This window comes from Panicum virgatum, chromosome 7N (assembly GCF_016808335.1).
Source record: "Panicum virgatum strain AP13 chromosome 7N, P.virgatum_v5, whole genome shotgun sequence".
NCBI classification, from domain to species: domain Eukaryota; kingdom Viridiplantae; phylum Streptophyta; class Magnoliopsida; order Poales; family Poaceae; genus Panicum; species Panicum virgatum.
In genome coordinates, this window is record NC_053151.1 from 45,990,115 (window position 1) to 46,007,761 (window position 17,647).

Consider the following 17,647-nt stretch of genomic DNA (forward strand, 5'->3'; position numbering starts at 1 on the left):
AACAATAGATATCTAAATATAAGCATAAGAAAGTTTTATTTTGGAAACACAGAGGCCGGACGGCATTTTACCAGTATGTGGATCCTAGATGTCATTTATGCTAATGGGTTTTATTTTTTAGAAAGAGAAAGTTAGGCCTAGGAGAACATGGTACAATCCAAAGAAAAGTTTAGTGGCAAATACGAATTTTAGTGCTAAGACTATCACATAAGAAAGTTTCAAAAACACTTACCAAAATTGTTTCAAAACATAAAAAATTACCAAAAGAGAATTCTGGCTGACACTCAAGAGACAACTCAGCCTGCGCCCCGGGGGGAAAATAATATTAAAAAAACAGGACACGCTTGGAAAAGCTTCAAAGGGCTCCTCGGTGTATCTCCCACCCGCCAATTAATGCTCCCTCGGGACCAGCGCCTCACTTCAATGCCAAGAACCAAAAAGGACTCCGAGGGAAGGAAAAAAAAAAAGAGAGAAACTTGAGGAGCAGCAGGAGGGCAGCCGCAGCAGAGCGTGAGGAAGGAGGCGGGGCTTGCTCGGCTGGGATCCCCCGCCCGGGGCCCACATGGCGGCGTCGCCCTGAGCCCGGCTCTCCCCACCGCGACGACCGCGGCCGCGGCGTCCCGAGATGCCGCGGCGGGGAGCGGCGCTGCTGCTCTTCCTCCTCGTACTCTCCGGTACGTCCTTGGGGCCTTTCCTTATTTCCTCGCCGTGCGTCGCGTCTTCTCGAGTTGGAGCTGCAATGCCGGGTAAAATTCTAGTCTGGCTTGCGCTCTCGCGGTGGGATCGCCGGGAGGAGCCGCGGGGCATGGCGTGCGCGCCAAGTTCCCCTGCGTATGAGCGGGGCCAAAGATGTTTCTTCCTTTTTGCTTGATGGAGCTGTGCTCTCGTGATTCGTCGGAGTGCATCTGAATCACGGCTCTCCCTTGAGTCGCCTGAGGCCTATAACATGCAAAAGTTTCGATTTTTTCTGAAAAAAAAACTGCGCTTTGATTTTTTCACACTGGCGCCGGGGCGATTCCCCGCACGCTTCTCCACGTGCCTGAATACAACAGGGGCTGTGATGCGGTGCGGCATTTTCTGCTACTTGTATCAAACCAGAAATTTTTAGACTTTGGTGGTTGGCGAGGGGTTTTGGGCTGCTCAAGGGTTCTTCTTCTTCATTCTTCTTTCTAGAGCTGTCAATTGTGATCACAATCCGCGTTGATTAACTGATAGACTGTACAGCTCCAAATGCCGGTAACAAAAACCCAATTCGCAGTGCATGAAGCACCTTTTTTTATTTTAGTTGTATTGTAGCGCACTAGCGCTAGTTCTTTGTTTTGATATTGCCATAATTATGTGCATTGTCTGGGTTAATTGTTTCTTGTTGGAATATCCTTAGCAGTGCAACTCGGAACTTCAAGCTCAACAAGTATTACAGCATACTTATTTGGATTCTTGAGTAGAACCCATCAGCATCGCTTTCCTGCCCTAGCCCCAGGCCCAGCCCCTTCTTCTCAACCCCAAGGTAAGTAGAAAAACTCTAGAGATTCGTACACATGAATAGTAACATAGGTGTAACAAGCAAATGCAATTCTCACCATATCCAATTTAGCTACTTGTTCTGTTTAGCATTCTTCATACAAATCATTGTTCCTTTTGATACTCAGGCCCCATTATTGCTCCCCCAGTGCATAGGCATCACAGAAAAAGGCATCATGCTTCCCCACCACCTTCTTCGGCATCATCAGAAAGACAAGGTCTATAACTTTCTCATTTGTCCACCAGAGACTGCAAATTTTCTTGCCTAGTACAGAAGAAAATAACAATGATAAGACTTGTCCATGCCTGAATTTTGACAGATTGCAGTGGAACAACTTGTTCGGCTCCACTTACGTCGACTCCAATCGGTTCACCTTGTGGTTGTGTATATCCTATGCAAATTCAGCTTGACCTTGGTGTGGCACCATATCAGTTATTTCCGAGAATCGATGAGTTAGAAATTGAGGTTGCAGCAGGTACATTCCTGAAACAGAGCCAAGTTCGGATAATGGGTGCTGGGAGTAGTCTTCAAGATCCTGAAAAGACAACGGTAACCATTGACTTGGTGCCCCTAGGTCAGAAGTTTGATAGGACTTCAGCCTTACTGATCAGCAACAGATTTTTGCAAAAGAAGGTGCCAATAAACTCATCCATTTTTGGTGACTATGTTGCTACATATGTTCATTATCCAGGTGAATACTGATACATTCACATCACTAGCTTTCTGTGGTGGTTTTTGTTGTTTGCTTTATTTAATGATACATATATTGCAGGCCTTCCTTCTCTGGTACCTATTCCTGGATCCTTGGGTCCAGTAAGCAGCAATGAGGACCCTTTTGGTGCAAATATACACAATAGAAGCCATCATAAGATTAACTCTAAAGTGATTGCCATAATTGCTCTGTCAGCTGTGGTTTTTGTTTTGATGTGCTTTGCCATTGGCATCGCTTGGAGATTTAAAGGATTAAAAAAATCTCATGCTACAGGCCCTATTTCAAGTTCGTCTATCACCAGAAAAGGAGGTAATTTTCATGACAATTGGTACAATATACTACACCTCTGTTGTGTTGCACCTAGTCATTTGCATTTCGAATAATTAAGATGCAAATCACGTGTTAACCCTTGGCCTTGTTTCTGTACAGTGGTGCTTTCCACTCCTGCACCCAGAATTAGAATCTGGGTCAGGTGATGCAGACACCTGAGCTGCCGTCTCCCATTTCCGGGAAAACTCACACTGACCGAATAGTACTCGACATTGAGTGCTAATATTTCTTATTTATTCCTGATACTTCTATCTGGTCCAATGGAGGCACTATTGATACTTTGGTTTGTCATGTATTGAAATATGTTGCGGCACGATAGTTTTATCACTAGTTACTAAGCTAGTAATAGCTAGTAGGCAAAGAGCAGTGCTTGAACACTAAGGGCTCTATTATGATCTTGCTTTAATTCCTGATCAACTATACATCAGGGGCCATAAAACATCCTCATTTAGAATATGAGTTCCCCTTGATTTTGTAACTTAATTTTTTTTTTCTGTTTCAGGTATGAGGTCATCATTCTCTGGTACAAGCAGCTCGACAGCATCATTTGCCTCAATGATAGGAACTTGCCCATCCACCATTAAGACATTTACGATAACCGAGCTTGAGAAGGCCACAGAAAACTTCAGCTTCAGCAAAATAATAGGTGAAGGGGGTTATGGACGCGTTTACCGTGGCATAATTGAAGATGGTGTTGAGGTTGCTGTCAAATTGCTCACAAGGAAACATCAAAACAGAGATCGCGAGTTCATTGCGGAGGTTGAGATGCTAAGTCGTTTGCATCACCGCAATCTTGTCAAGCTTATTGGTATATGCATTGAAAGGAGCACGAGGTGTTTGGTATTTGAGCTTGTTCCAAATGGAAGTGTTGAATCTCATCTACATGGTATGTGAAACCATAGTGATTTCCATAGCATCTTAACAGTACTTGCATAATTTAAGAACCTTGGATTAGCAAGCCTGAATGTCATGCTCAAACATTTTTTTTGTAAGTGCATAATAATCACTTGTTCTTGTATTACGTTTTTTTAATATTTCAGGCTCGGATAAAATATATGGCCCCCTTGATTTTGACACTAGAATAAAAATAGCCCTCGGCGCTGCAAGAGGACTAGCCTATCTGCATGAGGATGCCAATCCCCATGTCATTCACCGGGATTTCAAGGCTAGCAATGTTCTATTGGAAAACGATTTCACCCCCAAGGTTGCTGATTTTGGGCTGGCAAAGGAAGCATCGGTTGGGATGGATCATATTTCTACTCAGGTCATGGGAACTTTCGGGTAAGACCTCTACTATTATTATTATTCCTCAAGTGCCATCATGTAATTCTTGAATGCAATCTTAATGATTCTGGGTATGAGCTCTTTTACAATGATTGTAAAGTACCAATGGGTAAGTATAGTTAACTCTTTATTGTATCGTTTGAACAATTTTTACAATTTTCTTTCGTTTACTGCAAATTTTGGTTCATTTGTTTCCATTCCATGATTTGCAGGTACGTTGCCCCAGAGTATGCGATGACGGGGCATCTGCTCGTCAAGAGTGACGTCTACAGCTACGGTGTGGTGCTCCTGGAGCTGCTGTCAGGCCGGAAGCCCGTCGACATGACCCAGCCACCGGGGTCCGAGAACCTGGTCACCTGGGCGCGCCCACTCCTCACCACCCGGGAGGGCCTGCAGCGGCTGGTGGACCCGTCGCTGCCGGCGGGCTACGACTTGGAGAAGCTGGCCAAGGCGGCGGCCATCGCGTCCATGTGCGTGCACGTCGAGGCCTCGCAGCGGCCGTTCATGGGCGAGGTCGTCCAGGCGCTGAAGCTGATCCACGGGGGCGGGGGCGGGGCCGGCGACGAGACCTGCAGCGGGTCCTTGGGCGGCGGCGCGACGGAGGAGTCCCCCTGGCACGACGGCAGCAGGAGCACGTGGAACGACGACCCCGCCACGCCGGGCCCGGCGCTCCCCCTGGGCTACGGCTACGGCTCGGACCCCGCCGGCGGCGCGGACGAGCGGAGGCCGCGGTCGGCGTCGAGCGCCGTGCTGGACAAGATCGAGTCCCTGGCGATGTACGACTGGTCCGGCCCGCTGCGCGCCAAGGGGAGGCTCAGCTTCTACAGGCTGAGGGGGAGCATGAGCGAGCACGGCCGGCCCTCCGACGACGGCAGCGTGGAAGGCTACTTGATGTAGCCGGCGACCATCCCGCAGATTGCCGCGGCGGGCATGCCTGCCTCGCGATTGTTGTCTCGATCTAGAATTGTATAGCTGCTGCTGCTGCTTCTTGACCATTTGTTCCCTGTTGCCAAGAACACATCGCTCTGATCCTCTAATGTAGTCTATGCATTTTGGCCCAGAGATGTTCAGCAACTTTTAACATAGACGAGCGACAAGCCGAGGATGTCAGAATTGCCATCCTACCATGGTGATGGTGACGCTGAACACAGTCGAGGCTGTCAGGATTAGCAGCATCCTTTTTCTTTTGAGCCGGATTAGCAGCATCCTGACAAGCAGAAACTGGGCCCAATCTGACAGCGCCGTGGGGGCCCAACTAGCAGGCACCGAGAGCTGGAGCAGTTCATCGCAAACGTGGCGCGCCTTCCATTCCATCGTCCCCCCACCACCACTCGAACAGACTAGCGCCTCCTCGGCTCCTCGCTTCTTCTCTTCTTCCTCTGACACGGCCGGAAGTGAACCCAGGCGAGACGGCGGCAATCGCCGGACCATAATGGCCTCAACCAGTGCTCCCGCAAGCGCGTGCCGCGTCACGCCGGCCGCCTTCCTCCCCGCGCGCTCGCTGGCGGGCTGCAGGGCGGTGCTGTGGCGGTGCTGCTGCACGAGGAGGGGAAGGCGAAGGAGATGGGCGGGGCTGAGGGCCAGGTGCTCCGGAGGCCAGTCTTCCGCCGTGCAGCCCGATTCAGAGAGCGCTGGGGAGGGATTGGTGGAGGAGGAGGACGGGCCGCGGCGGCCGCCGTTCGACCTCAACCTCGCCGTCGTGCTCGCCGGGTTCGCGTTCGAAGCCTACACCAGCCCACCGGTGAGCCCCTTGTTCCCCTCATGGCCTACCCGCCCCCATCCATGAACTGCACTAGCCCTTCAAGCTGGTGGAGTGGAGGCATGCGGCATGGATTAGCTTACATGGCACAATTGGTCGTCGTATTTGGCAGGCAGATGTGGGCTGGCGCGAGACCGATGCGGCGGACTGTCAGACAGTGTTCCTATCCGAGTGAGTTGTGGGTTTACCCTTCCTTATAGAGCCTGAACCATTTGTTGTGAACTTCTGGCTGTGGGTTTCTGAATGCGCTGTTGCTGTCAGTGTAAATGTTGTGATGAATGATGCCTCAACTGTTGCAGCGTGTTTCTCCGTGAAGTATATGATGGTCAATTAGTTGTGAAGCTGAAGAAAGGCATAAATCTTCCTGCAATGGATCCATGGGTACGATGATGCCTAATAGCTTATGCCACTGAATACTCACCATCTGTTTTACCGATGCTATTTTCTCTCTCCAATGTATCGATGCTATTTGCTCATTTGATGCATTTATTATGAAAAGTACCTTGTATCTTTGAATGGGTTCGCAATGCGCACTTTTTTCTTTGCAACTGTTACTCAAAGCTCTCTTCTTCGACTCTAACAATTCCACTCTCCTAATTCCTCTGATTGCAGGGTACAAGTGATCCTTATGTAATTCTACAACTGAATGGCCAAACTGCAAAAAGCAACATTAAATGGGCGTGAGTTACCTACCTTTCCATTGTATGCTGGCCTTACCTAAGAGGCTGAGAGTGCTCAACTCGCTGTATGCAAACAGGGGCGGAGCCAGGACCCGTGCTGGGCGTGCTGCAGCACGGGTCCAGTCCGGTTCATCGCCTGTAAACCTATCTAGTATTTGGACCCAAAGTAGTGATATTTAGTGTAAAATTAGTTAACCTGATGCTTATCTACTGGTTTAGCCCGGGTTGGGGAACCTTTCTAGCTCTGCCATGCAAACTAAGATAGTTTATACAATGTATATCATAACCTTTTTTATTCCATTTGAGAATACTCAACTAGTGGGTAATTTCCTTGAGAAAACTAGAAATTAGAAATTTGTAGTCATTTGCATTATTGCTGCAGAGTGTGATTTCAGTAATTGATCATCGCAGGTCGAAGGAGCCAACATGGAATGAAAACTTCACATTTAACATTAGGAAATCTCGAGAAAATCTGCTTCAGGTATCAAGAAGTTATAATTTCATGGTCCCCATTTTGGTCCAATAATTTTACTTGTGTGTTTTGTACTCTTGTTAACCGTTTCTCCTTGGTCCCATTAATCTGTCGACTATCTTGGTCACGTAGCCTTGTAGTGATATTGGGCTTGATCCAGGTCTTATGAACTGTGTTGAATGTTGGGTACATCAACACCCCTGAAACTTAAGATGAATCATCAGCATTTACGTCAGATCAAATATCCAATGTACTGAAATGCATGTCTGTGATTTTCAGAAGTCCAGAATACATGTTGAAGATTGTTTTTATTGACTCAAAAGCGGATAGAAAAACATGCATTTCAGTATAGGAAATGATAGTAATCAACCATATAATTTTGTGCATATTTAATTTTTTTTCTAATCACTTACTTTGCCATATCATGGTGCTGCTATGAATGATTTTTGTGCCTTTTGGCATGTGGTACCATATTCCACAATAGGTTGCAGCTTGGGATGCAAACCTTGTTACCCCACACAAACGCATGGGAAATGCTGGATTGTACCTTGAATCACTTTGTGATGGTAATTCTCTGTATTAACAAAAAATAGCAATATCTCCCTCTCGTATTTCCTTCATTATATCAGAGATTATTTTAGCCCATTCCCAATAGGTTATGGATACTGGTTTCCTTATTCCTCTCAGTGGGACTGGTCTGTACAGAATCCTGGCCAAATTGATGGTGAAACAGGATGGTATTGACCCGCAATAATGGGAAGCTAATAAAATTTGAGAAAATGAACAGGTTGCTTCTATTATTTATGATTTTGGTGTTACATCAGAGAAAAAATAGTGATTTACAATAAGCTTGATTCAGTCCAAATGCGGTCGAACCTTCCAAGTCACCATTTTCAGTGAATCTCTAAGATGCAACTTACCATCTGCACTGGAATTTCTGATATATTATCTAACAACAACTATTGTTTTCTTAATTATAGGGAGAGCCCCCGATCACATTTTTCTCAACCGTTTAATCTTTCAGATCTAAATCTCTGTGCATCCTGTTGAAAATCATACAGGGCGTATGGACCAAAGTCATATTGCTTATTCATCTCCACTTAAGTACTTAACTATATTTCAAAAGATGATCTTCTGAGTTTTGCTTCAAATGACCTTTGCATTTGTTATTCTAATAGCAAAGACTATTTGCTAATATCCATAAACAGTAGTAAGTTAAACAATGTCTTTCTGAAACTATTTATTGTTAATGCTATAGCGATATTTCCAAAAGAAGTTGACATATACCAAAGTACAACTTAGGTTTTTTTGAAGATGGTATAGATCTATGTTCAGCTGTGTCAGTTTGGTCAAAATGAAAGCACTATCTGTAGGTTGGTAGCTTTCTTGTCTCTTAATTCGATTTTCATTGCAAGTACTGATGTAAAAAGTTGCTTAGAGTGCAACCAGGTGTCTCCTTAATCTTTGATGTGAACACATGTTTTCATCTTGCTCTTTGTAGAAAGCTTATAGTGCCCTTGTTCCTTTTTAGGAAATAGTCATGATGTTACTGTTGAATTAGAAGGCCTTGGTGGTGGAGGAACTATTGAGATAGAGGTAAGACCCTTGCAATTTTTTCCTGGTCATTGAGCACGAAGGTGCACGCTCTAACAACCGATCCTTGCCTCCCAGATGAGGGAAGAAGCGGCAAAACCCTTACTTATCTTTCTTTTTATTTTTCTAATCCTTCTATCAATATGTTCCTATAAACTGGTAGCAATATTAAGTTTGTTGATGGTGTTGAATATTTGTAATGTTGTTTCATTCTAATCGGTGATCTAAGTTTCATGTATAATGCTTCAGGTCAAATACAAGAGTTATGATGATATTGAGCGCGAGAAACAATGGTGGAGAATTCCCTTTGTATCTGACTTTCTTGTGAAGAGCAGCCTGGGATCTGCTCTTAGAACAGTCCTTGGATCTGAAAGTATAAATGCAAGTCAGTTTGTGCAATCCGCATTTGGGCAACTAAGTTCTTTCACTTACACCTACCTTCCAAAACCACCATCTTTGGAAAGTGGAGGTGAGGTCTCTGAAAGTGTTGAGAAGTCCCGGGATAACCCAGTTGAATCAAATGAGCTTCAACATCAGAATATTGATTCTGGTGACAGTTCAGATTCTCAATGTGAGGGTCAGTCTCCTGCTGCAGCTGTTAACGGTGCGGGAAATGCATCGTCAGGTATGAAGGAATCAGATGAATACTTCTGGAGAGCTTTGAATAATGTGCTCAATCAAAATGTTCTACAAAACTTTGGATTTTCTCTTCCTGAGGTCAAGAAATTGGATGGATTTGACCTATTAAGTTCACTTGGTTTAAAATCACGTGAAATTGCTGAACAGAAATATCTAGAATCTGGATTGGCAACTGCAGATACTTCAACAAGGGATGACAGTGTAACAGCTCCTGAAGAAGCAGTTGGTGCTGTCAATGAAAATGGAGCACTGACAAGCAAAGAGGAGAAGGAGCAATCTTCCTTTCTGGACATCAATAAAGTATCTCGTGATGTATTGTCTCAAACAGAGAATATACTAGGTGCTTGTAGGACCGGAAAATGCGACCAGAGGGAGGGTGAATGGGAGCAACTCAAAATAATTTCGCACGGAAGCAAACAGATCAAACTCCCAAATTTCAAGAACTTTAGCAAATTAGATCCAAACGCGAGGAAACTCGAAACATAGGTTCACAAGATCACTAGAAATCTATTCTCAAAATATTATGCAAGGAAATTAAGTATAAAATGCGGATCAAGAAAACCTAGATTGAAACCGACGATAAACCTGACGAAGAACAAATAAGCACGATGCAATGAAACGAAGAACAATACTTAATGATAAAGTATTAAACCAAGTACTTGTTCTTACAAAATTGCATCTAGCCTCCGCCCGATCGTCCTCCCTCTCTTGATTAGAGAGATCAACAAAAATCCCTCACTAGGAATTAAACCCTAGGCTAGACTGGAGAGAGGAGTGCACGCAAGAAGAGCTTCAGGGAGGCGGCTACTGTTCACGGCGGCTGCTGTTCACGGCGGCTACTGTAGCGCGCAAGACTGTAGCGCGGAACTGTTCACGGCGGCTACTGTAGCAGCGCCCCCCAAAACCCTAAAAACGCATACCCCTCAATCCTAGGTGCCGCATATTTATAACCCATAGGGTGGCACTACCTAAATTACAAATTTGCCATTACGTAAATCAAATTAACGTAATCGGCGCGTATCACGCAATATCATCCTCCACGGCAAACAATCTCGATGTCCGCGATCCTTCCATCTAGCACCATGGCGTCCCGTGATCTCGCCGCACGATGATCCGGAATCTTCTCGCGATCGACAATTGTCCCCATCTTCGGCCACGTCCGCCGCAACGAACGTCCGGGATCTTGGTTTTGTGGCTTAACCAAGAAACCGTCCACCAACGTTCTCTCGCTGTGTCGTCAGGTACAGTAGACATACACCGCACGATCTCAAATCCCTCGAACGCAAGTCTTGATCCACCCTTCACCGCTCTCAGTCCATCGGCGTGGCATCATATCTTCATTCTTCACACGTCGCCGCATGTTCAGTCTCCACCTATCACCTGCAACGACACCAACCAAGAGAAACGTCACACGCACACTGTGTTGTTCAATCACTCATCACAAGGTCCTAGCCCCACGGGCATCTCAATCTCCCCCTTGATGAGTGCATTGACAACACCACACCACACAAATTTATTCAAACAAAAATAGAGTAAAAGAAGAAAGAAAAGAAAACAATCTAACAAACTTGATCCCCAAAGACATGGGCTAGCAACAAAAGCTAGGCTCGACACAATCAAGACAAATACAAGAGTAACTGAAAAGCTCCAAAGCTGACAAACTTCCCCTGTCAAAATGCTCAAACTCAACCCCCCCTGAGACTCAGCAATGAATTTGTGTCACTCATTCTCCCCCTTGTTGACAAAGCACTCCATCAAGTAAAAGATACATGAGGGGACGGCACAGATAGAAGCTTCAGAGACATATATCAAATACTTATACCAGCGAACCAGCAAAACCAGCTGTTCAGAAAAGCAGCAACACAATGCAATGACCATAGAAATTTAAATTAGAGCCTTTTGAAAACCAATTAGTCAGACCATGCAAACAAATTCAAAGCCAGTATCAAGCTGAAGACAAGACATATAGCAAGCTCACACGACGGGTAACAAAGCTTCCAATCAAAGTTCACTGCAAATGCTTGAATCAGGTCTATGCCATGAAAGACAAACCCGTGGCACACACAACACCTGCGACTGGGGCAAGCTGTGAGTAACCAACTTAGGCTGCCATGCCTAAAGCACAAGTCTGTATATACAAACCCAAATCTCAGCATCATATATATATATATATTGTTCCCAATGTTATATGCTGAATACTGAACCCATTTTTCTTTTGTTGTCCCTGCTGATCTGGGATCTTTTGACAGCCCCTGGACTATAGAGTGCCCGGTTCATGTGTGTCTTTGCGACACAAAGAACATTTGTTCTTTCATAGGCCCAAAAGAAGCTACATTCACAGTGACGAACCGGTCTTTGACCCATTGAAAGGAGCCAAAACCGAACCGTGAGCAAGATATATGTCGAGTATTCAACCAGATACTAGAACAAGAACATGTAAACAAGCCTGATAAAATCATGAAGTATCTGTGTGCTGTTTTCAAAACAAAATATGGTCACCCAAGGCATCACAACCTCTCCAAAGACATTTATCACAAATTCGCTGAAACAAGTATAAGGCATATGTAACCGAAGCGACAAAAACATTGATACTAGAAAGGATAACACACACCAAACTCACCACGCAAACGTGCAAACGTGGCTTGATCGAGTGGTTTAGTTAAAATATCAGCCAACTGCTGACTAGTATCAACATGCTTAAGCTCAATATCACCCTTTTCAACATGATCTCTTAGAAAATGATAACGAACATCAATATGTTTCGTTTTAGAATGCAGTACAGGATTCTTAGCAACACTGATGGCACTGGTGCTATCACACAAGAGAGGAACATGAGAAAACGACAAACCAAAATCGCGAAGGGTAGCTATCATCCATAAAAGCTGAGAACAACAACTAGCAACAGCAACATACTCGGCCTCTGTAGTAGATTGAGCAACATTGGATTGTTTTCTAGAGGGCCAAGAAACAAGAGAAGAACCCAAAAATTGGCAAGTACCTGATGTAGATTTTCTATCCAAACGACACCCAGCAAAATCAGCATCCGAATAACCACACAAACTGAGCGTCGAAGAAGCAGAGTACCAAAGGCCAAATTCAGGAGTGAAACGAAGGTACCTCATTATGCGCTTCACCGCCTGACGGTGAGAGGTCCTGGGAGATGCCTGAAAACGAGCGCACAGACACACAGCAAAGTGTATATCCGGTCTCGTCGCAGTCAAGTACAAAAGTGACCCAATCATGCTTCTATATTCCTTCTGATCCACGGATTCTCCATCTTCATCAGCATCCAAAGCTGCGCTAGTCGGAATGGGCGTTGAAATTGGCTTAGCATCAGCCATGTCGAACTTCTTCAGGACATCCATTGTATATTTTCCCTGATGCACAAATGTCCCTTCCTGTGTTTGTTTAATTTGCAATCCTAGGAAAAAGGTCAACTCACCCATCATAGACATCTCAAACTCCTTACTCATCGATTCTGCAAACTTTGCAACAAGAAAATGAGACGAACCACCAAAAATGATATCATCCACGTATATCTGAACTATTAGAGAATCATTGCCTTGTCTGAGGAGAAATAAAGTTTTATCAACAGAACCCATTTTGAACCCATTTTCAAGTAGAAAAGTTTTCAGTCTAGCATACCAAGCACGAGGTGCTTGCTTCAACCCATATAAAGCCTTTTGTAACTTGAAAACATGATTAGGAAATTTAGGATGTTCAAAACCAGGGGGTTGTTTAACATAAACTTCCTCTTCTATATACCCATTCAAAAAGGCACTCTTCACGTCCATTTGATAAAGCTTAAAACCACGTGAGGCAGCAAAAGCAAGCAAAATCCGAATAGCTTCTAAACGAGCAACAGGAGCAAAAGTTTCACCATAATCAATACCCTCCTTTTGACAGAAACCCTGAGCCACCAATCTGGCTTTGTTTCTGACAACAAGACCATCTTCCCCTTGTTTGTTCTTAAAAACCCATTTAGTACCAATTGGTTTGCAAGAAAAAGGTGGATCAACCAAAACCCAAACCTGATTTCGTTCAAAATTTTCTAACTCCTCATGCATGGCATTGACCCAATTAGAATCAGACAGCGCATGTCCAACATCACGGGGTTCAAAAGAGGCAACAAATGCAGAATGCGCAAGGACACATTGATTTCTAGATTTATACCTTGTCGTGCGCTCATTCAAGTTACCTATCATTTGTTGAGGTGGATGGCGACGCTGAATATGTCGAGGTGCTGTTCTAACAGAAGTTGCCTCCCCCTCAATTGTAGCTAGTTCATGATCAACAATAGGTATAGCTGCAGGATCTGCTGTGGATGTGAAAAGCTCTGAAGGCCCATCGTCTATCGTGCTGCTAGGCGTCTGAATGGGAGTTGCCTCGAGCACAGCTGGATCCTCTGTTGCATCATCATCATCGTCAAGTCCATCAACCTCATCTTCAAAAATGTTTTGTCCAATCTCATCATCACCTGCACACTCAAAAGCAGAAGAGAAACAAGGCATCGTCTCGTCGAAGGTGACCTCACATGTCTCCTCGATGCGATTAGTATCAAGATTAAGAACCCGGTAAGCTCGCCCTTGCAAAGCATACCCCAAGAACAACCCATCAGAAGAACGTGATTCAAATTTGTCCAAATTTCCTTTTTTCAGAATAAAGCATTTACAACCAAATACGCGAAAATGAGAAACTTTTGGACAACGACCATATCTCAACTCATAAGATGTTTTCCCCAGAAAAGCTCTCAGAAAAATACGATTAGCAACATAGCAAGCGGTATTGATCGCCTCAGCCCAAAAACGTCTAGGGGTTTTATGTTCATCAAGCATTGTCCTAGCCATCTCAACAAGCGTTCGATTTTTCCTTTCAACAACACCATTCTGAGGGGGGACATACGGTGAGGAAAACTGATGATCAAGACCCTGTTCTGAACAAAAAGATTTCATTCGAGCATTCTTGAATTCTGTGCCATTATCACTGCGAATTGCTCTAACGACATTATTGGATAACTCATTTTTCAGCTTTAGAACAAGATCATGAATAAATTGAAAAGCCTCATCCTTGGATTCCAAAAAGAACACCCATGAATAACGAGAAAAATCATCCACAATGACGAGCACATACCACTTCCCACCAGTAGAACGAACACGGGCTGGACCTACAGTGTCCATATGTAACAACTCACCCGGTCGTTCTGTCATCACCTGAGTCACAGGTGCATGAGAAGCCGCAATCATTTTGCCATGTTTGCAAGGAGCACAAACCAAATCTTTCTCAAACTTGAGTTTCGGTAAACCATCTATCAAACCCATCGAACTCAAACGGCATAGTAAATCAAAGCTCAAGTGACCCAAACGACGATGCCACTTCCAAATGGGGAGAGAACCATGAGCAACCAAACAACGAGCTTGTCCAAAAGATTTAGAGAAATCAACCATGAAAATTCGTCCAAAGGGGGAGATTTGACAAACAAGGTTACCGATAGAATCTAGAACTCGCGAATTGCCTTTCTTAAAACGCACTTCAAAACCATCATCAAGAAGTTGTGAGACAGAAAGCAAGTTATAATGTAAGTTCCGTACCTTCGCGACGTCCTTTAGCATGAATTTATTGGTTACCTTGATACAGCCATGTGCCATCACTTTTCCTTTACTATTGTCCCCGAATGTAATGTATTCTTTACCGCTCGCGGGGGTGAGGCTGGAGAACCATCTATCATCTCCGGTCATGTGACGCGAACAACCAGAGTCCATTATCCATATGTTCTCCTCGCCTCCATCCTGCAATCAATAGCGAACACGAGAGTGAGCTAATGACTCAACACTGGGGTTAGGATAATGCAATGAAAACCAGTGCTGGGCCATTTGCTCAAAAGAAGCATTAGCAAAATCAAATCTCTCGAAAGAACGACGATGCCCACGAGGGGGAAAACGTGGCATGTCATTCCTATATGACGCAGGGGCACTATTACGTGAGCGAAAACCAGAAAAGCGAACAACTGGCGCTCGTCTAGAGTCACTACGATCATAGGCACCATGTGCAGGGTACCGATCACGTCGTTCAGCACGCTTCCTACGGAAGCAAAACTCCGCCAAATGACCATCACGATCACAAAAATCGCAATGGTAAATATTTTGAGTAGGAGCAACGACAACCTTAGCCTTAGAAGTGGAACCAGAAAAATCAGGCTTAAGGTTATCCAAATGTTCACAAGTTGGTGGCCATGTGTTATTCAGGCTTTTAAAGTGTTTGGGTTTAACCCTCCAAACCTGCTTTTTAGGAACAGACTTGGGAGGTTCTACCACAAAACCTTCAGGTGAGACCGGTGGACTCTTCTCACTGGGAGTAGGCCCATTGTTCTCACCATCTGCATTCTTTTTACCAAAAGTACGCTTCAAATCATAACCAACACCAAAATGTTCACCCCTTTTAATTTGTGCAATAGTCATACCAATCTGGGGCTCACGCACAGAACACCAACCAAGGATTGTTCTCAAATGAGTGTTTTCTTCTTCTAAAGCAGCATTGTCCTTCTTTAAGATGGAAATTTCAGCAACAAAAGTAGGACAAGTCAAACACTCAGGTAAAACAGGACAAGTGTGTTTCTCCAACTGAACAATATGGCATTTAGCAACATTCAACTCAGTTTGCAAAATTGGACAAGTAGCACAAGCACCAAGTAAAACAGAACGAGAGCGAAGTTCTTCCAATTCAATCTTAGCACAATCAAATTTATCAACTAAAACAGCATGCTTAGATTGCAATTCAGAAATAGAAACCATATGAATAGAACATTCCTCACATTCTACAGCAGCAGGTGTAGCATCTTTTAGTGTTTTTAATTCAGCAGATATTCTATCATGATCAGCCTTAAGTCTTGCTAGAATTTTATTTTGTTTATCAACAAGTTTAGTCAACTCTTCAATTTCTTCTTCAGCAGAATTTTGTACCTCATTATCAGAAGAGTCGTTGCTGCAGTCATATGCATCACCCTCATTTAAAGCCATAGTGCACATGCCTCCCTTGATGTCAGCAAGAAAACAGAGTCCTCCATCATTGGTCTTTTTGGGCTTCTCATCTTCGGACTCTGAATCACTAGAGTTGTAGGAGGCATCTGAATCAAAGCTACCCAGCGAAGAAAAGAGAACATGTGCAGCCTTCTTGATTTGCTTGTCAGTAAACTTCTGTTGTCCCTTCTTTCTCCCACGCCTATCACTCTTGTTCTTCCTGTCCCTTGATTGTTCCTGGCGCCTGTAGCTGTTGCCATGCTCCGGTGCCTTCACCTTGCTTGGACAATCAGCAATGAAGTGTCCACGCTCACCACAGTTGAAGCATCCTTCTGAACGCCTTCTATTTCGCCTGTTTTCATATACCCGCTTGAACTTGTTGGTGAGCAAAACAAGCTGATCATCATCAAATACCTCCAACTCATCATCTGCAATATGACACAAGGAGGACAAAGCAAAACTAGGAGTAGATGAAAGATTAGCATTAGTGTTAGTACTCCCAGAAACCAAAGCCATTGGAATATTTGAAGAAGAACCAGCTGTGGGATTGTTAAGCTTTTTTCGAAATTGGATGTCGATCTCTTTGGATTTAAGCTTACTGAAAAGCTCATCAGTTGTAAGAGTCTCATAATTAGTAGACTCAACAATCGCTTCCACTTTTGTACCCCAAACATCCAAGTCGAGTGCATGCAACAATTTGAGAGCCCTTGCATGATCATCATACGGCATAACCGTTATGTTGGCTTTCATTTTGTTGACAAGACTCAAAAATCGAGCGAAAAGATTTTCGATAGACTCACCAGGCGATTGCATAAAATTATCATATTCGCGCCTGTAAGTTTCAAATAACCGGATCTTCACTGCGTTGGTGCCCTCATGAAAATTTTGTAGAGTAGACCAAATCTCATGAGCAACTTGTTTGTCAGAAACACGATCAAATTCAGATTTGCTCAAAGCAGCAAAGAGAAAATCTACAGCTTTGTTATTGTTTTCATATTTTGTAGCGTGAGCTGCATTTGAGGGATCAGCTGGAATCACATAAGTCGTATCAATTGTAATATTCCAAATCGCAATCCCTTTCCCCTTGAGAAAGGCACTCATGCGAGCCTTCCAGTACGGGTAATCGGTTCCATCAAAAGCAGGTGGATGTGAAGACGAAGTCATGATCGCCACAAGTGGATTTCACAACAGATTAGGTATGAGAAAACCTTAACCGGCTCTGGTACCAATTGTAGGACCGGAAAATGCGACCAGAGGGGGGGTGAATGGGAGCAACTCAAAATAATTTCGCACGGAAGCAAACAGATCAAACTCCCAAATTTCAAGAACTTTAGCAAATTAGATCCAAACGCGAGGAAACTCGAAACATAGGTTCACAAGATCACTAGAAATCTATTCTCAAAATATTATGCAAGGAAATTAAGTATAAAATGCGGATCAAGAAAACCTAGATTGAAACCGACGATAAACCTGACGAAGAACAAATAAGCACGATGCAATGAAACGAAGAACAATACTTAATGATAAAGTATTAAACCAAGTACTTGTTCTTACAAAATTGCATCTAGCCTCCGCCCGATCGTCCTCCCTCTCTTGATTAGAGAGATCAACAAAAATCCCTCACTAGGAATTAAACCCTAGGC

General features: G+C 44.1%; 3 protein-coding genes across 4 annotated transcripts; 2 read left to right on the top strand and 1 right to left on the bottom strand.

Moving 5' to 3' along the window:
* The first annotated feature begins 448 nt into the window (after positions 1-448).
* On the top strand, positions 449-4,912 carry LOC120680495 (receptor-like serine/threonine-protein kinase ALE2). 2 transcript variants are annotated; one of them, XM_039961990.1, is made up of 8 exons: positions 449-674; positions 1,382-1,507; positions 1,650-1,739; positions 1,842-2,213; positions 2,295-2,543; positions 3,067-3,450; positions 3,605-3,845; positions 4,061-4,912. In XM_039961990.1, exons 1-8 carry the CDS (start codon positions 626-628, stop codon positions 4,743-4,745), a joined length of 2,196 nt encoding a protein of 731 aa, XP_039817924.1. In that variant the 5' UTR covers positions 449-625; the 3' UTR covers positions 4,746-4,912. The 2 variants fall into 2 exon arrangements, with proteins under 2 accessions (XP_039817924.1, XP_039817925.1); XM_039961991.1 differs by having other exon boundaries at positions 1,385-1,507.
* Positions 4,913-5,149: 237 nt separating this feature from the next.
* LOC120680496 lies at positions 5,150-10,631 on the top strand. The gene is made up of 8 exons (XM_039961992.1): positions 5,150-5,589; positions 5,720-5,778; positions 5,907-5,988; positions 6,220-6,287; positions 6,699-6,768; positions 7,244-7,325; positions 8,291-8,355; positions 8,602-10,631. The coding sequence occupies exons 1-8, from the start codon at positions 5,281-5,283 to the stop codon at positions 9,475-9,477; spliced, it is 1,611 nt and encodes a 536-aa protein (XP_039817926.1). The 5' UTR covers positions 5,150-5,280; the 3' UTR covers positions 9,478-10,631.
* Positions 10,632-13,192: 2,561 nt separating this feature from the next.
* On the bottom strand, positions 13,193-16,733 carry LOC120681325. Its single transcript, XM_039962830.1, has 4 exons — positions 15,267-16,733; positions 14,681-14,777; positions 13,377-13,639; positions 13,193-13,270 (listed from the first exon to the last, which is right to left on the bottom strand). Exons 1-4 carry the CDS (start codon positions 16,731-16,733, stop codon positions 13,193-13,195), a joined length of 1,905 nt encoding a protein of 634 aa, XP_039818764.1.
* Positions 16,734-17,647: the final 914 nt, after the last annotated feature.